At 37.7% G+C, this 21,386-nt stretch overlaps 1 protein-coding gene across 1 annotated transcript in view; it reads left to right on the forward strand.

The window, feature by feature from the left end:
- The window catches only part of MEIKIN (meiotic kinetochore factor), a 96,409-nt gene that overhangs the window by 60,051 nt on the left and 14,972 nt on the right, over positions 1-21,386 (forward strand). Inside the window, exons 10-11 of the mRNA XM_081827130.1 lie at positions 12,233-12,313; positions 15,396-15,515. Of these exons, the coding sequence (XP_081683256.1) occupies positions 12,233-12,313; positions 15,396-15,515 (201 nt within the window). The remainder of the gene's footprint in view (positions 1-12,232; positions 12,314-15,395; positions 15,516-21,386) is intronic.

Below are 21,386 nucleotides of genomic sequence, written 5' to 3' on the forward strand. Positions count from 1 at the left end.
CTCCATGTATTTGAGTTCTTTCCGACTTTCCTCTTGCGATTGAGTTCTAGTTTCAAAACATTGTGGTCTGAAAATATGCAGGGAATGATCCCAATCTTTTGGTACCCGTTGAGATCTGATTTGTGACCCAGGATGTGATCTATTCTGGAGAATGTTCCATGTGCACTAGGGAAGAATGTGTATTCTGTTGCTTTGGGATGGAATGTTCTGAATATATCTGTGAAGTCTGTCTGGTCCAGTGTTTCATTGAAAGCCTTTATTTACTTGTTGATTTTCTGCTTAGATGATCTGTCCATTTGAGTGAGGGGTGTGTTAAAGTCCCCTACTATTATTGTATTGTTGTCGATGTGTTTCTTTGATTTTGTTATTAACTGGCTTGTATAATTGGCTGCTCCCATATTAGAGGCATAAATATTTAAAATTGTTAGATCTTCTTGTTGGATAGACACTTTAAGTATGATGTAGTGTCCTTCCTCATCTCTTATTATAGTTTTTGGTTTAAAATCTAATTTGTCTGATATAAGGATTGCACCCCAGCTTTCTTTTGATGTCCATTAGCACGGTAAATAGTTCTCCACCCTCTAGCTTTAAATCTGGAGGTGTCTTTGCATCTAAAATGAGTCTCTTGCAGACAGCATATCCATGGGTCTTGTTTTTTTATCCAATCTGATAGCCCATGTCTTTTGATTGGGGGCATTTAGCCCATTTACATTCAGGGTAACTATTGAAAGATGAATTTAGTGCCATTGTATTGCCTGTAAGGTGACTGTTACTGTATATTGTCTGTATTCTTTTCTGGTCTATGTTACTTTTAGGCTCTCTCTTTGCTTAGAGGACCCTTTTTAATATTTCTTGTAGGGCTGGTTTGGTGTTCTCAAATTCTTCTAGTTTTTGTTTGTCCTGGAAGTTTGTTTTTGTTTTTTTAAAATATTTTATTTATTTATTTGACAGAGAGAGAGAAAGCAAGAGAGGGAACACAAGCAGGAGGAGTGGGAAAGGGAGAAGCAGGCTTCCCGCCGAGCAGGGAGCCCAATTTGGGGCTCGATCCCAGGACCCTGAGATCATGACCTGAGCCAAAGGCAGTCGCTTAACCGACTGAGCCACCCAGGTGCCCCCTGGAGGTTTTTCTTTTCATCTCTCTTTCTATTTTCAATGACAGCCTAGCTGGATATAGTATTCTTGGCTGCATATTTTTCTCATTTAGTGCTCTGAATATATCATGCCAGTCCTTTCTGGCCTGCCAGGTCTCTGTTCATAGGTCTGCCACCAATCTAATGTTCCTACCATTGTAGGTTACAGACCTCTTGTCCCGAGCTGCTTTCGGGATTTTCTCTTTGTCTCTGAGACTTGTGAGTTTTACTATTAGATGTTGGGGAGTTGACCTATTTTTATTGATTTTGAGAGGGGTTCTCTGTGCCTCCTGGATTTGATGCCTGTTTCCTTCCCCAAATTAGGGAAGTTCCCTGCTATAATTTGTTCCAGTATACCTTCTGCCCCTCTCTCTCTTTTTTCTTCTTTTTCTGGGATCCCTATTATTCTAATGTTGTTTCGTTTTATGGTATCACTTATCTCTTGAATTCTCCCCTTGTGATCCAGGGGTTGTTTATCTCTCTTTTTCTCAGCTTCTTTATTCTCCATCATTTGGTCTTCTATATCACTAATTCTCTCTTCTGCCTAATTTATCCTAGGAGTTAGAGCCTCCATTTTTTATTGCATCTCATTAATAGCCTCTTTGATTTCGACTTGGTTATATTTTAGTTCTTTTATTTCTCCAGAAAGGGATTCTCTAGTATCTTTTATGCTCTTTTCAAGCCCAGCTAGTATCTTTATAATTGTCATTCTGAACTCTAGTTCCAACATCTTACTAATGTCTGTATTAATTAGGTCCCTGGCAGTCAGTACTGCCTCTTGTTCTTTCTTTTTGAGGTGAATTTTTCCATCTTGTCATTTTGTCCAGAGGAGAATAGATGAATGAGAGAACAAAATGCAAAAAAAAAAAAGCTAAAAGGGTAACAACAATCCCACTAAAATATACACTAAACAAATCAGAAGAGACCCAAAACCGGGGGTTGGGGAGGAAGAAAGTGGAAAACAAACAAACAAAAAAGAATATGATCAGGCTGGTGAATAGAACAGAGCCACACACTAGATTTTGGGTGTATTTTGGTCATTAGAAGAAATTGCCTCCCAAATTTTAAAGAAAGAAAAACTTATATATATACAGAAATAAGGGTAAATATGATGAAGGGTTGAAATATGACTATAAAGATGAAAATTTAAAAAGATTTTAAAAAAGGAATTCATAATAAGTTGGTTGAAAAAAGAATGAAAAAAAATTAAAAAAAAAAAGAATGTGATCAGGCAGGAGACTAGGACAATGTCATACACTACATTTAGGGTATATTTTGGTCTGTTAGAAGAAATTGTATCCCAAAATTTTAAAGAAAGTAAAACTTATATATATGTGTATATATATATATATATACCAAGAAAAAATAAGGTTAAATACAATGAAGGGATAGAATATGACTTTAGAAATGAAGAGTTAAAAAAGATTTTAAAAGAGGAATTGATAAGATGTTGGTTGAAAAAGGAAAGAAGAAAAATTGAACTAAAAAAATAGAAAAAGAAAAAAATAAAGAAAATTTTAAAAATCAGCTTTGAAAGACTAAAGCATCATGGGTAAAAAAGCCATGAATTCTATGTGCTGTATTCCCCTAGCACTGGGGTTTTGCCATTCTCATTGATCAGTAAACTTGGTCTTGGCTGGATGGTCTTGTTGATCTTCTGGGGGAGGGGTTGTTGCAGTGATTCTCAAATGTCTTTGCCTGAGGCAGAACTGCCCCTTGCCGGGGGCCAGGCTAAGTAATCTGCTCGGGTTTGCCCTCGGTAGCTTTTGTTCCCTGAAAGCTTTCTGTACAGCTTTGGAGGACAAGTGTGAACATGGCAGCCTCCCAATCTCTGGTCCTGCAGGAGCTGAGAGCTCGGGGCCCCACTCCTCAGTGAGCCCTCAGAGAAAAGCAGTCAGTCACTCCTGTCTCCCTGGTCTCAGGCCACACTCCATGCTCACCCGGTCTGTGACCGAGCATTTTTTTTTTTTTTTGAAGATTTTATTTATTTGACAGAGAGAGACACAGCGAGAGAGGGAACACAAGAAGGGGGAGTGGGAGAGGGAGAAGCAGGCTTCCCGCGGAGCATGGAGCCCAATGCGGCGCTTGATCCCAGGATCCTGAGATCATGACCTGAGCCAAAGGCAGAAGCTTAACAACTGAGCCCTCCAGGTGCCCCTCACCCAGCCTGTAACTGAGTGTTTCTATTTCTGGCACAGGACCCAGTTTGGAGTCTGCAAACCCGGCAGATTTGTGCGGTGCACTCCCATGCCACTCCTCCTGGGGGAGGAAGGGGAGTCTCCCTGGATCTGCCAATTGTTTTGTCCCTGCTCAAAGAGCAGTGGCCTGACTGTGCTGCAGATCACAGTTTATGGCAACCCTGAGCTGAGAGCCCACTCCTCGGCTCTATCTTTGCAGCCAGCTTCCCCACTCCAATACCTGGGAGCTTTGCCACACTCAGGCCCCCCTGGTCTTTCTGTGACCCCGAGGGTCCTGAGACCACACTGTCCCAGCAAGCATTACACACCCCCGCTTAGCCACTGGAACGACGTCCCTCAGCGGAGCAGACTTCTAAAAGTTCCGATTTTGTGCTCCGCTGCTCTTTCACTGATGGAGGCTCCCTCCCCCCACCATGTATCTTCCCAAATATTGCCTCGGATTCACTTCTCCACACGTCCTACCTCCAGAAAATGGTCGCTTTTCTGTTCAGAGAGTTGCTGCTATTCTTTTCTTGAATCTCCTTTTGAGTTTGTAGGTGTTCTGAATGGTTTGATAACTCTCTAGCTGTATTCCTGGGACCAGATGAAATTTAGGTCTCCTACTCCTCTGCTGTCTTGCTCTTCCCCTGAGACAAACTAGATTTTAAAACAAAGTCTGTAACAAGACATGAAGAAGGGCATTATATCATAAGTAAGGGTCTATCCATCAAGAAGATCTAAGTTATAAATATTTATGCCCCCACTTGGGAGCACCCACATATATAAATCAATTAATAATAAATATAAAGAAATTCATTGATAATAATACAATAATAGTAGAGGACTTTAACACCCCACTCACAGCAATGGACAGATCATCTAAGCAGAAAATCAACAAGGAAACGATGTTTTTGAATGACACACTGGACCAGATGGACTTAACAGATATATTCAGAACATTTCATCTTAAAGCAGCAGAATACAGATTCTTTCTGAGTGCACATGGAACATTCTCCAGAATAGATCACATACTGGGTCACAAATCAGTCCTTAACAAGTACAAAAAAATCAAGATCATACCATGTATATTTTCAGACAGCAATGCTCTGAAACTTGAGATCAATCACAAGAAAAAATTTGGAAAGACCACGAATACACGGAGGTTAAAAAACATCCTCCTGAAGAATGAATGGATTACCAGGAAATTAAAGAAGAAATAAAAAAAAAATACATGGAAGCACAGAAAAATGAGAACATGACAGTCCAAAATCTTTGGAATGCAGCAAAGGCAGTCCTAAGAGGGAAGTATATTGCAATATAGGACTACCTCCAGAATCAAGAAAAGTATCAAATACACAACCTAACTTTACACCTAAAGGAGCTAGAAAAGGAACAGCAAATAAAGCCTAAAGCCAGTAGAAGAAGGAAAATAATAAAGATTAGAGCAGACATAAACAATATAGAAACAAACAAAAGAAAAACCACAGTAGAACTGATTAACAAAACTAAGAGTTGGTCCCTCAAAATAATTAATAAATTGATAAACTCCTAGCCAGACTTATCAAAAAGAAAAGAGCAAGGACCCAAATAGATAAAACTATGAATGAGAGAGGAGAGATCACAACCATCACCACAGAAATACAGTTATAAGAGACTAGTATGAGCAATTATATGTCAACAAATTAGGCAATCTGGAAGAAATGGTTAAATTCCTAGAAACATGTAAACTACCAAAACTGAAACAGGAAGAAATAGAAAACCTGAAGAAACCCATAAGCAGCAAAGAAATTGATTCAGTAATCAAAAATCTCCCAACAAACAAAAGTCCAGGGCCAGGTGGATTCCCAGGGGATTTCTACCAGACAGTTAAAGGAGGGTTAATACCTATTCTCCTCAAACTGTTCCAAAATATAGAAATGGGAGGATAACTTCCAAATTCATTCTATGAAGCTAGCATTACCTTGATTCCAAAACCAGTCAAAGACCCAACTGAAAAGGAGAATTACAACCCAATATCCCTGATGAACATGGATGCAAAAATTCTAATAAAATACTAGCAAATTGAATTCAACAGTACATTAAAAGAATTATTCACCACAATGAAATGGGATTTATTCCTGGGCTGCAGGGGTGGTTCAAAGTTTGTAGATCAGTCAGCATGATACACCATATTAAGTAAAGAAAGGATAAGAACCATATGATTCTCTCAGTAGATGCAGAAAAAGCATTTGACAAAATACAGTGTTCTTTCTTGATAAAAATCCTCAATAAAATAGGGATAGATGGAACATCCTCAACATCATAAAGACCATATACAAAGACCATATATTATCCTAAATGGGAAAAAACTGAAAGCCTTTCCCTTAGGGTCAGGAGCAAGACAAGGATACTCTCACCATTACTATTTAACATAGTACTGGAAGTCTTGGCCTCACCAATCAGACAACAAAAAGAAGTAAAAGGTATCCAAATTGACAAGGAAGAAGTTAAGCTTTCACTCTTTGCAGATGACATAAGAATCTATGTAAAAAACCCAAAAAACTCCACGAAAAAATTGCTAAAACTAATACATGAATTCAACAAAGTTGCAGGATATGAAATCAATGTGCAGAAATCTGTGCATTTCTATACACCAGTAATGAAGTAGCTGCAAAAGAAATCAAGGAATCGATTCCATTTGCAATTGCACCAAAAACAATAAGATACCTAAGAATAAACCTAACTAAAGAGGTAAAAGATCTGCACTCAGAAAACTATAGAATACTTATGAAAGAAATTGAAGAGGACACAAAGAAATGGAAAAGTATTCCATGCTCGTGGATTGGGAGAACAAACATTGTTAAAATGTGTATATTACCCAAAGCAATCAACACATTTAATGCAATCCCTATCAAAATACCACCAGCATTTTTCACAGAGCTAGAACAAACAATCCTAAAATTTATATGGAACTACAAAAGACCCTGAATAGTCAAAGCAATTCTGAAAAAGAAAAGCAAAACTGGAGGCATCATGAATTTGTATTTTAAGCTATATTACGAATCTGTAGTCATCAAGACAGTATGGTACTGGCTCAAAAACAGATACATAGATCAATGGAACTGAATAGAGAACCCAGAAATGGACCCACAACTCTATGGTCAACTAATCTTCAACAAAGCAGCAAAGAATATCCAATGAAAAAAAGACAGTCTCTTCAACAAATGGTGTTGGGAAAACTGGACAGTGAGATGCATAAGAATGAAATTGGACCACTTTTTTACACCATCCACAAAAATAAATTTAAAATGGATGAAAGACTTAAATGTGAGACAGGAAACCATCAAAATCCTAGAGGAGAACACAGGCAGAAACCTCTTTGACCTCGATTGTAGCAACTTCTTACTAAATATGTCACTGGAGGCGAGGGAAACAAAAGCAAAAATAAACTATTGGGACTTCATCAAGATAAAAAGCTTCTGCACAGCAAAGGTAACAATCGACAATACTAAAAGTCAATTTACAGAATGGGAAAAGATATTTGCAAATGACATATCTTATAAAGGGTATCCAAAATCTATATAGAGCTTATCAAACTCAATACCCGAAAACCAAATGATCAAGTTAAGAAATGGACAGAAGACATGAATAGACACTTTTCCAAAGAAGACATCCAGATGGCTTACAGACACATGAAAAGATGTTCAACATCACTCATCATCAGGGAAATACAAATCAAAACCATGAAGAGATATTAACTCACACCTGTCAGAATGGCTAAAATTAACAACACAAGAAACAACAGGTGTTGGTGAGGATGCAGAGAGAGGTGAATCCTTGTGCACTGTTGGTGGGAATGCAAATGGGTGCAGCCACTCTGGAGAACAGTCTGGAGGTTCCTCAGAAAGTTAAAAATAGAACTACCCTATGTTCCAGCAATTGCACTACTAGGTATTTACCCAAAGGATACAAAAATACAGATTTAAGGGGTACATGCACCCCGATGTTTATAGCAATGTTATCAACGATAGCCAAATTATGGAAAGAGCCCAAATGTCTGTCGACTGATGAATGGATAAAGAAGTTGTGATACACACACACACACACACACACAGGAATATTAGTCAGCCATCAAAAAGGATGAAATCTTGCCATTTGCAGTGACATGGATGGAACTAGAGTGTATTATGTCAAGTGAAATAAGTCAGTCAGAGAAAGATAAATACCACATGATCTTACTCATATGTGGAATTTTAGTAAGAAATCAGATGAATATATGGGAAAGAGGAAAAGGAAAGAAAAGGAGAGAGGGAAACAAGCCATTAGTGACACTTAACAATTGAGAACAAACTGAGGGTTGATAGAGGGACCTGGGTGGGGGATGGACTCAATGCGTGATGGGTATTAAAGAGGGCATTTCTTGTGATGAGCACTGGGTGTTTTATGAAGTGTTAAATCACTGAATTCTACTCCAGAAATCAAAATTGCACTGTATGTTAACTAAAATTTAAAAAATAAATAAAAATTAAAAACCAATATACTGAAAACCATTGAATTTTACTCTGAAAATGGGTGAATTTTATGGTATGTGAATTATATCTCAATAAAGCTGTTTCAGAAAACCTCAACAAATTCCATATGCTATTATGTGGAAGAGGGAAGTCTTGGAAAAGATGAGGAAAGATGGGATCCAGAATACAAGTGGAGGGACTGGCCTTTAGAAGAGGAGGGAAATTACCATTGAGCTATATTTGTAAATGTAGTGGTAGCAGCATGGGTTTTGTGCTTAGAAGAACCTCACATTTCATTTAATGCTCTGCTGTTGCCCTGACATTTTTAATAGTTTTCTTAAACAAGAGGCCCCACATTTTTAGTTTGCACCAGGTCCCCCAAATTTGTTCCTGAGTGGTCACATCTTTTGATTTGTTGTGGAGCAGTGTGAGGTAAGGCTGTCAGCTGAGAATAGTAGAGGGAAGGAAGCTAGAGGTTTAAGGACAATGGGATGAGAGTGAAATAATCATGAGAAGCCAGAGAAATGTAGAGGCATTGCTAGTCTGTGGTTTTTCCTTTTGAGTTTGTGGTGACTTTGATATGCCCGATTGTATGATTTTCCCAGCACTTAATTGCAGTGGAGGTACAGAAGATGTTGATGTCAGGAGTCATCTAGGGTTGGGGGCTTGTCAGACATCAGTGATAGAAAGAGAAAGGGATAATGACAATGATGGATGGTGATAGATGAAGAAGGAATGACAGGAGAAGGATAATGTATGAAGATAAATGGTAGGATCAGTAAGTTGGAGATTTCATTGAGGGAGGAGTTTATATCATGAAGATAATTGAACGTGGGTTGGAAGGATATAAGAAACTATTCAAATTGGTGATTCTCTAATTTCTTTTGATGGTAAGAGCTGTGTTTGATTACAGAGTGACTAAAATGCCATGAGGGGAAAAGGTTACTGAGAATGCAGAGGTCAAGTAACTGGGAGGCCAGTTGGTTAGACGGATTATCAAGTTGTGTGATGAAATTGCTGAGAATAATGACAGGAGTCAGAGAAAAAGCTGTGTGTAAGGCATACATGAGGGAAACGGGTCAATAGATGCCTATAAGGACCTTGCTATTTACTGCATACCCTTGTTCTTTTCTTTGCTTAGAATGAACCTTATAGCTCTTTGGCTTCCTTCCTTCCTTCCCCTCCTCTCTCTCTACCTTCTCTTTATCCTCTCAGCCACAACTCAAAATACTGTCATTTTTTCAGGACTCAACTCAAATTGCACCTCCTTAGTTATGTTGAATATATGTAAACTGGGAATACTATTATAAATACATCTCAGAAGCACTGGACAAGTTACGTAAGACAAGCAGTCACTCAGCAGTCTGCAGTTTTAGTCAGGGATTAATTGGTAAAGCAACATACTTTTTCGTAGTTGCAGCTTCCTGATGTCTTAGTACTTTTGGTTTCTTAAATGAAGATGTAATAAATACATTTATATATTTGATGTTTTCTCTAAAATTTAGTTTTAACTATTGACAGATGGATAGACCTCATTATCATACTTTTTTACAGAACACTATTTGGGAGATGTTACCTTAAATGTGGTAGGGAAATTTTTTTGATTTGTGTGTATTTTAAGCTGTTTTGTCTTTTAATAGATTTTATTTTTAAATATGTAGAAAACCTTTTTTTTTTTTTACAAAAGTATGTTTAAGTTGAAAACTTTTTCAAGTTGAGGGAATAACAATAGAATTATATATAGGGCGCCTGGGTGGCTCAGTTGGTTAAGCAATTGCCTTTGGCTCAGGTCATGATCCTGGAGTCCCGGGATCGAGTCCCGCATCGGGCTCCCTGCTCAGCGGGGAGTCTGCTCCTCCCTCTGACCCTCCCCCCTCTCATGCTCTCTCTCTCTCATTCTCTCTCTCAAATAAATAAAATCTTTAAAAAAAAAGAATTATATATAAATAAATTTATATGTATATATAATTGATATATACATAACCTATTTTAATTGTAATAATTATAACATATTTCTATTATAATAAAATAAGACATCTGAGAAATGCTACAAATGTTTTTATAGTACTATGGAGTGTATATCATGATTATGAATTTGTTTCAGCCTGAAAAAGATCCTGAACCCAGAGATACAAATTTTCAAACAAAGTTAAGTTCTCATCATCTAAAAATCAAGGTTCCTTCAGGTAGATCAATTACCAAAGTTCCATTGTCTCAGCCCCTGGAACCTACATTGGTAAGCACTGACCTTCTATTAACTAATTCTTGAAAAACCTATACCAAGGAAATGTACTTATTGGGAAGATTTAGATAGTATAACTTCTTAACAAATCTAGGGAAAAAATGCAGAGAGCTTTATATTTACAGCTATACACAGGCAGATTTCTTAAAAAATGGATTGTCAGTTAACAATTGTGTCTCTTGGGAAGCAGATATTCAGGCAGAATTGAGTTCAAATGGTGTACTGGAAGGGATAATATCTGAGAAAGGAGCAGGGAGAAAGCAGCATTGGGTAGGAATATTCTCAGCCTCAATGAACATCTGCCAAAAGCTCTCCCTTCAAGGTCTGGAGCAAAGATTATCCATTACAGGATTCTTACGTTGGTTCCTATGCTCAAACGTTGGCTGAGGGTTGCCTGAGAAGATGATGGCCTCAACCTGAAAGCTGAAGCAGTTTCCAGAGAAGTTGTGGAGGGGGCGGGGGCTGTCACCTACCTGCACTCCTTGCAGTGGAACAGCAGGTTCTTTGTTCAAGGAGATCTGACCAGAGCACCTCCATGGCAGCCACAGTGATAAATAATAGCTATCACTGAGTATTTCCTACTCTACAGGTTCTCTTTACATGTATTATTTGTAACCTTTGCACAGCAATCCTTAGGGGAAGAATAATCCCCATTGTTTAGATGAAGAAGTTAAAAGATAAAATAGCTAATGTATTAGAGAGCTGACATATTCGGTATGCCAGGTAAATATACCCATAAAATTTTTTTAATAGAAATTTTCCTAATAAATGATCCCATATTACGTCTTTTTTTTTTTATTAAAGATTTTATTTATTTATTTGACAGAGAGAGAGATAGCAAGAGCAGGAACACAAGCAGGGGGAGTGGGAGAGCGAGAAGCAGGCTTCCTGCCGAGCAGGGAGCCCGATGCGGGGCTCGATCCCAGGACCCTGGGATCATGACCTGAGCCGAAGGCAGACGCTTAACGACTGAGCCACCCAGGCGCCCCAATGATCCCATATTATGTCTTGAACACACAACTAGTTTAAGAGATGTTAAGCCAGAAAGGAAAGGAAGAGTGAAAGAAATGAGGAAAGAAAGAAAAAAGAAACCTAACATAAACTTTCTTACGATGTTCAAATTCCAACTCTGAGTTTGTGTTCCAAAGTTGGCAGCATATAATAAACACCTATTCAAAGAGATTTATCAGAGGGACTGGTTTCATGGAATCCAAAAGTTGAAAAGATAGCTGATTGTTAAAAATAAAGTTATCTGTCTTCTCTCTTTTCGAATATCTCTGTCACTCTGTTTCATTGCTCTGCTTCTCTGACTTTTTCCCTGGTTTTTGTCTCTTCGACTCAAGCTCTGTCTTTCTTCTTTCTGTCTCTATCTTGATCTCTTTCCATTTGTCCTTCTCTGTCTCTGACTGTTTCTCTGTCACTTTCTGTTCAGTCTGTTGGTCTCCATCTTCTCCATCTTTTTTCTCCCTCCCTCCTTCTTAGTGTTCCTCTCTTTTGTCTCCTCATCCTCCCTTTCTCCCTTTCTTTTTCCCTTTCCTTACTCCTCTTCCCTCCCCCATTCTTCCCTTTCTCTCTTTAACTTTTAGGTCTCTGATCCTGTCTTTGTCTTGCTCTCTCACTCTTTCTTGATTTGTCCACCTGTCTCTCTGCCTCTTCGCATCTTCAAGAAATAGAAAATGAGTCTTTATAATTTGTCTAACTTTGATATTGCATAAATTGAAGTGTCTATATATATTTAATTGTATGTATTTTAAACCAATTATCCTTATTACATATATGTTTAACAGCTTCACAAGTAACTTATAATCCCTTTCCATGAAAAGTACAATATACTAGCAATTAAACAAATGCTAAAAGTAAAATAATTTTCTTAGCAGTAAAAGAGACAATTAAAGCACCATTTTTTAGTTCAAAACTTTAATTAGCTTTTCTTCCTAAATTAAGAGTGATTTCACCCAAACTGTTCTTGTATGGTTCTTGTGCTCCGCAGAACTCTTAGGAGTTGCTTGACCTAGCTCAAGCCAGAAAATTCTTTAGTTACTTGTCTAGTGGTTTAAAATTTAATTAGCACATTAAAGTTTTATTAGTATGACACATTATGATCTAGTCTACTAATTTGATATTTTTTTACTGTATTAAAATTGGTTTATTTATTTATGCTATTCAATCCCCTATTTCACAAAACACTGATAGAGAACAAATTCTAGTATTCCTGATAAGAAAAGCAGAGGCCTCTTAACAAGCACTCCATCTTCGCAAACTGCTGGTTTAGTGGTGAGTATTAGCATTTGGCACTTGTAGTATCTATGGTTTGGTTCCCTCTCCTCCCTATTATTCTGTTTCTGTCACACCAGGGGAATATTCTACATAGGGAATAATGTCTGTTTTTCTATTGTATAGACTTGCTTTCGCTGGATGTACTCTATATACTGCTGTACATAAAAGATTAGAATACTGCAGCACCCACCAGGGTTTTGTTTTGTTTTTTCATTTTTTTTATTGTGGCAAAAGATATGTAACATAAAACTTACCATTTTTAACAATGTTGATTTTTTTTGAGAGAGAGAGAGCTCCAGGGAGCTGGGTGTGGGAGGGGCAGAGAGCGAGGGAGAGAGAGAATCTTAAGTAGACTCCACTCTCAGTGCAGAGCCAGACTTGGGGCTCCATCTCACAACCCTGGATCATGACCTGAGCCAAAATCAAGAGTGGGACGCTTAACTGACTGAGCTACCCAGGCGCCCCTAAAATTTTAACTCTTTTTAACTGTACAGTTCAAGTACAAATGTTACGCAACCATCACTTTTTTCATGCGGAATTTCTTGCAAAGTTTTTCTTCTTGCAAACCTGAAACTCCATACATTAAACACTGAGTCCCCATTTCTCCATCCCTCAGTCCCTGTCAACCACAATTCTACCTTCGCCCTCTGAATTTGACTGCTCTAGATACTTCATACAATGGAATCATACAGTATTTTCCTTTTGTGACAGATTTCATTTAGCATAATGTCTCATCCATGTTGTAGCATGTGTCAGAATTTTTTTCCTTTTTAAAGGCTGTTTGTATGTGTATACCACATTTTGTTTATCTATTCATCTGTCTGTGGACATTTGGGTTACTTCCACCTTTTTTTTTTTTTTAAAGGTTTTATTTATTTATTTGACAGAGAAAGACACAGCAATAGAGGGAACATAAGCAGGCGGAGTGGGAGAGGGAGAAGCGGGCTTCCCGCCAAGCAGGGAGCCCGATGCAGGGCTCGATCCCAGGACCCTGAGATCATGACCTGAGCTGAAGGCAGACGCTTAACGACTGAGCCACCCAGGCGCCCCATGGTTACTTCCACCTTTTGGCCAGTGTGAATAATGCTGCTTTGAACATGGGTGTTCAAATATCTCTTTGTGTCTCTGCTTTCAGTTCTTTTGGTACACACTTTAAAGTGGAATTGCAAATGGTAATTCTCATTTTTAACTTTTTGAGGAACTGACATACTGTTTTCCATAGCAGCTGTGCTATTTTACATTCCCAGTAACAATGACAATACTTCCAATTTCTCTACATCCTTGCCAACACTTGTTATTTTCTGTGTCTTTTTTTATTTTTTATTTTTTTTATTTTTTTTAAAGATTTTATTTATTTATTTGACAGAGAGAGACACAGCGAGAGAGGGAATACAAGCAGGGGGAGTGGGAGAGGGAGAAGTAGACTCCCCGCTGAGCAGGGAGCCCGATGTGGGGCTCGATCCCAGGACCCTGGGATCATGACCTGAGCCGAAGGCAGACGCTTAATGACTGAGCCACCCAGGCGCCCCTTCTGTGTCTTTTTTTAAATAATAGCCATCCTCATGGGTGTGAGATGGAATTTCATTGTGGTTTTGATTTGTATTTCCCTTATGGCTAATGATGTTGAGCATCTTTTCACATGCTTATTGGCCATTTATGTATCTTCTTTTAAGAGATGTCTGTTCAAGTCTCTTGCCCATTTTTTAATCAGCTTATTTATTTGTTGATGAGTTGTATGAGTTTTTTTTTTATATATTTTAGATTTTAACTCCTTATCAGATATATGGCTGGCAAATATTTTCTCCCATTCTGTGGGTTACCTTTTCATTCTGTTGATAGTATCCTTTGATGCACAGAAGCTTTAATTTTTATGCAGTCTAATTTATCTATTTTTTTCTTTTCCTGTGCTTTTGGTGTCATAGCTGAGAAATTGTTGTAAAATTCAATGATATTAAATTTTCCCCCTCTGTTTTCTTCTAAGAGTCTTAAAATTCAGCTCTCATCCAACCAGAGTTCTTTTTAGGTTCAACTAAACAATAGGAATACAACTCACAAGCAGGGCAGAAACAGGTGTTCCTCTTCAGTGGGATCAGTCTTCACAGAAGTTCATGGAGCAGTTTACTTAGCGGTTTGGGTACAGCTCAGATACAACGAGATGAGATCCAGTATCTTTTGTAATATCACATAGGCATAGCTTCCAGAGTCCCCACAAGAGACATGCCAAATTACAAGAGTCAGGGAAATCCAAACTATGGTGCTTTTTGTAGGGTTTATTTACATATAGTGCATTTATCATTTATTCATAGTGCAATTATAGTTCTTCCTAGTCCAGATGCAATTTATCAATCAGACATCATTTTTACCATTAGCAATGTTGGGATTGTTACCTTTATCAGGTTCCCAGTGGAACAGAGCATGAGAATTAAGCAAAGATCAGTTTTTCAAGCTGGGAAAAGGGTTCTTTATAGGTTTACTTATTCTGGCTATTTCATATAAATGGAATCGTGTAATACGTGGCTTTTGCGTTTGGCTTCTTTCACTTAACATAATGTTTTCTAAGTTCATCCATTTTATAACATATACTTTCTTCCTTACTTATGGCTGAATAATATCCCATGGTAAGGATATACTACATTTTGTTTACTAATTTGTCAGTTTGGGGGCATTTGAAAGAATAATATTGCTATTAATGTTCATATACAAGTTTTTGTGTGAATATGTGTTTTCAGTTGTATTGGGTATGTGATTAGAAGAGGAAGTAGAATTGCTGAGTCACATGGTAACTGTATGTTTAACACTTTTTTTGTGGTGGGCTATTTAAAAACAGCTTTACTGAGCTATAATTAACATACCATACAATTTACCTATTTAGAATGTGAAATTCAGTGTTTTTTAGTACATTCACAGGTATGTGTAATCATCACCAGTCAATTTTATAGTCTTTTTATCACCTCAGAAAGAAACTCTGTACTTTTTCCCAAGAAAATGCTTCTAATGAGATAGTATTTCACCTTTAATTATGTAAAAATAATTGTTTCTGCCACATTTGACTTCTATAAGAGTAATATATTTTTTATAGATTGATTTGTCCTCAGTGCAGAGAGCATCTTTTGAAGAACTATTTCCAAATGTCAGCAATTATGTTAATTCAAATGAAATTGTTCCTGTGTCAAATTTGCAAGAAAATTCTTCAAATGAGGTTAGTATTTTCCATTTTTTCTTCAATTACTAAAAGAAATTATTACTGTTATATTAGATACTTTGTATATGAGATACTTTAGGAAATCTGTAACTCATTTGAGGCTAACATCATCCACATGAGGAGGCAGCTATCAGTTACAATTCTAAATAAAGAATGTTAGGCTGCCATGGCCAGAACACTGCATTGTCAGGGCTTGGTGCTATTAAACAACTAGAGGAGATACTGTTAACCTACTTTGATCCAAAACTCTGTTTTCATCTGTACATATGAGTTGTAGTCACCAATTTCATTGTGTTAAGATGAATACACAGAAGTACTATGCTCCATTAAAAAAAGACATAAAATTCATAAAACTAAGAGCCATGGGGGTGGGAATAGAGCTAGAGTATGAGGAGAAAAAGAGAACAGAAAGTGGGATGGGGAGAAAGAAAGAGCCAGAAAGAAGGGGTGTGGGAGCAGACAGAGAGACAGAAGGACAAAGTGAGAGAAAGAGGCAGAGGAAAAAGACATAAAAAGGCAAACCAGAGGGACATGTAGTGGTTCACTGTAGCTAGACCTTTTCAGTGTGACTCTGGGATGAGGGTGGGAATCTGGATGGTGAGAGAAGGCTGGAGATGAGACTGTTAAGATAAACAAGGGCCAAGAATTCAAAGGGTCTTTAATCCATATTAAGCAATTTGGATCTTTTTCCTGAGAGGAGCCAATAAAGGATTCTGAACAAGGGATGATGTCATATGTCCTTCTGGCTCCAGAGGTAGAGAACAGATTATAAAAGGCTGAGACTAGAGACAGAAGGATGATTTCCTGGGAGAGAGAGAAAGAAAAGGTAGGGTAAGAGGCTGAGGGAAGTAAAAATAGATTGAAATAAGGACTTGGAATGGAAGAAGTAGGGAAATACAAGACTATAGCACACTGTTGAGAGGCCAGGTGAAACTGGAAACTATTACCTCTCTTAAGAAGCATTTTTATTGAGGAATAATTGACATACAATAAACTGCACATATTTAAAGTATATAATTTGGAAGTTTTCACATATGTATGCAACTGTAAAACCACCACCACAATCTAGATGGTGAAAATATCCGTCAACCCAAAAGTTTCCTCCTCCTGTTTTATAATTTTTTCCTTCCTGCCCCTGTCCCCCAAGCAACTACTGATCTAGTTACTGTAATTATAGATTGGTTTACATTTTCTAGAGTTTTGGGGTCATTCAAGTGAGAGAGAGAGAATTTTTGGTCTGGTGTCTTTTACTCAGTATAATTATTTTGAGATTCATTCATGTTGTTGAGTGTATCAATAATTTGGTCCTTTTTACTGCTAAGTAGTATTCCATTTATGGTATACAAAAATTTATCCTTTCACCCATTTATGGACATTTGGATCATTTAGCTACTAGGAACATTCATGTACAAGTATTTGTATTGACAAAGATTCTCTCCTTGATCAAACTTTAGTTAAGCTCTTCTGAGCCCTCTTCTCAGCTAAGCCTTATGTCCATTCTTGCTGAGTATAGTTTTAACAAGAATTTTCTCCCACCCTTGATATCTGATCTCCCACCCTTGATCTGATCTGATCTGATCTGGCCTGCCTTTGGCACTCTGGCCTCTTAGGTCTAATTGGGTTCCTGGATCCAGTTTCAAAGTGTGTGTGTGTAGGGGAGTTGCCCACACCCCCAACAAGCAATACTCCTGACATCAGCTGAGTGTCTTAGAATTCAACTCAATTTTGACACTATCTACCTGAAGATAGCATCAGATTCCACAGGTAAAGGGCTTATTCCACAAAACCACCCTCTACTTGAGATGCCACTTGCCAGTCTAGGTTGTTACCTGTGCTTCTGACCAACTGCCTATAAATCAGAGGTTCCCATGACCCACTCCTTGGATTTTATTAATTTATTGGAGTAGCTTACAAAACTCAGAGAAACATTTTACTTACTAGATTACTGGTATCTTATAAAAGAATATAACTCAGGAATAGCCACATGGAAGAGATGCATAGGGCAAGGTATGGGGAAAGGACAAGGAGCTATACGTACATCATACATCATACATAAATACATCGTATATTATGCAAATGAGGCTGGTGCTCCTCCTTGGGCAGAGATTTTAGTATTATAATGAGGTTAAGGTAACTGTCATTGTGTGGGTCATTCCAGAGTTTATCTGTGCAGGCATGAGTCAGGGGAGGGGGTGATGCTCAAACTGGTCTGGGGGTCTGGGCCACGGGATCTCTTCTTTCAGGCAGTCGTTATTGCTTGAAGGGTAGTTTTGGTTTCCATTACAGGATGCTATGCCCCTTGGGTCTTTGCCTGGGTTAAGAGATAAACTGGAAAAAAGGGCTTAAGGGAAAATGTGGGACAAAGTTTGATGGGTACAAGCAGGTGAGCAGTAAAGGTCAGGTCTTGGAGTATAGCTGGTGACAGCTTCATTACGTAGGTATGGTTGATTAAATCATTGGCCATTGGCAACCGAGTAAACCTCTAGCTCCTCTCTCCTACCTGGAGGTTATGGGATGGGCCTGAAAGTTCCAATCCTCTAATCCAGGATCGATTCCCCTGACAACTAGCCCCCATCCTCAGGTGCATTCCAAAAGTTTTATCACATTAACAAAAACACCTTTATTGCTCTTCTCACTTAGGAAATTCCAAAGGTTTTAGGAGCTCTGTGCTGGCAATGAGGATGCAAACCAAATATATATTTCTTATTAACTCAGTATCAGTGCTCCTGTGTGGCTCAGTCAGCTGAGTGGCTGACTCTTCATTTCAGCTTGGGTCATGATCTCAGGGTCCTGAGATCAAGCCATGCGTTGGGCTCTCGCTCAGTGGGGAGTCTGCTGGAGATTTTTTCTTTCTCTCCCTCTGCCCCTCCCCTGGCTTGTGCTCTCTCTCTCTTAAATAAAAATAGATGAATAAATCTTTTTTTTTTAAAAAAATCACAATATCACAAGGTCAATTTAACAAGAATCTCTTTACACTTGATGTCTCTTCATAGTAATTTTTCAACAACTGACACCCTCATTCTGCTCATCAGCTGTACATCCCTAGCTGTATTTGCTGTATTTGGATTTGAGCCCAATTACTCTCCTCTATTGCAATACCTTATTATACTGTCTTTTTGTGTGTGTGAATAAAGAAAGGTTTATTTCTTTTTTTTAATTTAAAATTCATTAGCCAACATATAGTACATCTTTTTTTTAAAAGTATGGTTGACATACAGTGTTACATTAGTTTAAGCTATACAGTATAGTGAGTGAACCCTATTGCAATAATCTTGAATAAAATCTTAACTGTAATAGTAAGTATCAGAATAAGTTCTTCTTTAACTGTGTGGATATATATTTCCTTCCTCTTGGGTAAATACCTAAGAAATTTCCAAACTGTTTTCCAAAGTTGTGGTACCATTTTACATTTCCACCAACAATATTTGAGACTTGTAGTTTCTCTACATCTACATTTCATCTACGTTTAGTTCTGTCAGTCTTTTTTTTTTTTTTTTAAGATTTTATTTATTTATTCATGAGACATAGAGAGAGAGAGGCAGAGGCAGAGGGAGAAGCAGGCTCCCCGCAGAGCGGGGAGCCCGATGCGGGACTCGATCCCAGGACCCTGGGATCATGACCTGAGCTGAAGGCAGGCGCTTAACCGACTGAGCCATCCAGGCGTCCCAGTTCTGTCAGTCTTTTAATCTTAACCTTTAGTTAAGTTAATCTTAACCTTTAGTATGGTCAGTCTTTTAATCTTAACCTTCCCAATTAGTATGAAGTGATATCTTACTCTGGTTTTAATTTGCATTTCCCTAATGACCAATAATGTTGATCACATTTTCATGTGCTTATTTGCCATCTATATATTTACTTTGGTGACATACCTGTTCATATCTTTTGCACATTAAAAAGATTGTTGATTTTCTTATTGTAGATATAGAATATCTTTTGAAAGATATTTTCCCAGTCCATACCTTGTCTTTTTATCCACTGCACTTTTTAAAAAAATGAATAAACAGGCTTTTTTGTGTTATTTTGTATATCATAAAATTCACCCATTTCAAGTTTACAATTCTGTAATTCTTAGTAAATTTATGGAGTAGTGCAACAATTACCTATGTCAGTTTTAGGACATTTTCCAAATCCTTCACACTTATTTACAGTTAAGCCCTGTTCTCATGTCCAGCCCCAGGCAAATACTAATCTATTTTCTGTCTCTAGAGTAATGTTTTCTGGACATTTGTTATAAATGGAATCATAAAATCTGTAGCTTCTTGCAAAACAGTGTCACTTAAAGAACATACATTTTTAACTTTGAAGAAGTCCAGCTTGTCAATTTTTTGTTTATTTTTTTCATGGGTATGGCTTCGTTGTCATCTAAGAAATCTTTGCCTAACCCAGGGTCACAAAGATTTTCTCCTACGTTTTCTTCTAGAAGTTTTAAAATTTTGCACTAATGCCTGTGAGTTAATTTTTTATTTATGGTGTGAGGTATGGATTCAAGTGTATTTATTTCCATACAGACATTCAGTTATTCTATTGAGAGGTTATTCTTTTTCCACTGTACTGCCTTTCCACCTTTGTTGAAAGGTGTTCCCATCTATTCCTAATATGCTTGAGAGTTTTTATTAGGAATGGAATTTGGATTTTTGCCGAATGCACTTTTTGTTATCCTTGTATTTGTACGAGTTTCTGTAAGGTTTTACTGTTGTCTATTTTTGTGCAAGTATCACACAGTATTGAATAATGAGGCACTATAATAATTCTTGAAATTAATTAGTGTTAGCCTCTAACTTTGTTCTTTTTCAGTTGTTTTGGTTATTCTAGGTCCTTTGCATTTCTATGAATTTTAGATTCAGCTTGTTGATTTCTACCAAAAAAAAAAAAACCTGATGGAATTTTGACTAGGATTGCATTGAATCTATAGATTAATTTCGCAATAATTGGTATCATGACAATATTGAGTCTTCCAACCCAAGAACAATGTATAGCTATCCATTTTTTGGCTCTTTAATTTCTCTCCAAATTATTCTGTAGTTTTCACTGTTTGGGTCATTATTCCTACTTGATGTCATTATATCCCTCCTGATGACACTATTTCATATTCTTGATACTATTATAAATGGTATTCTTAATTTCAGTATCTGTCTATTAATTGTTAGCATATAGAAATACTTTGTGTGTGTGTATGTGTGTGTGTATTGATCATTATATTAGTCTGTTCGGTTTGCCATAATAAAATATGATAGGCTGGGCAGCTTACACAACAGAAATTTATTTTCTCACAGTCCTGGAGGCTGGAAAGTCCAAGACCAAGGTGTTAACCTATTCAGGTCCCAGAAGGGCTTTCTTCCAACTTGTAGATGTCCACCTTCTTGCTATGACTTCACATGGCCTTTTCTCTCTTTGCATGAAGTATAAAAGTGCTCTGGTGTTTCTTCCTCCTCTTAAAAGGGCACCAGCACTTTCAGATTAGGACCTTGCCCTTAGTCAGCTAACCTTTAATCACCCTCTCACAGAGTCTATCTCTAAATACAAGTCTAATTGGGAATTAGGGATTCAACATATGAGTTTTGTGGGGATAGAAGCATTCCATTCATAACAAGTATACTACAAACTTGCTAAACTTAATTACAGTTTCTAGTAGTTCTCCCCCGCCCCCCGCCACAAGTTTCCATCATGCCATAGGCAACTATGTTATCTGTGGAAAAAAAGTTTACTTCTTCCTTTTTTTTTTTTTTTTAAGATTTTATTTATTTATTTTGGTGAGGGAATGTGCAGTGGGAGAGGGAGGGAGAGAGAGAATCTCAAGCAGACTTTGTGCTCAGCATGGAGCCTGATGCGGGGCTCATTCCCATGACCCTGAGATCATGATTTGAGCCC

This window comes from Leptonychotes weddellii, chromosome 7, assembly GCF_054177405.1.
Source record: "Leptonychotes weddellii isolate Sample4059 chromosome 7, ASM5417740v2, whole genome shotgun sequence".
In the NCBI taxonomy this organism is placed as follows: domain Eukaryota; kingdom Metazoa; phylum Chordata; class Mammalia; order Carnivora; family Phocidae; genus Leptonychotes; species Leptonychotes weddellii.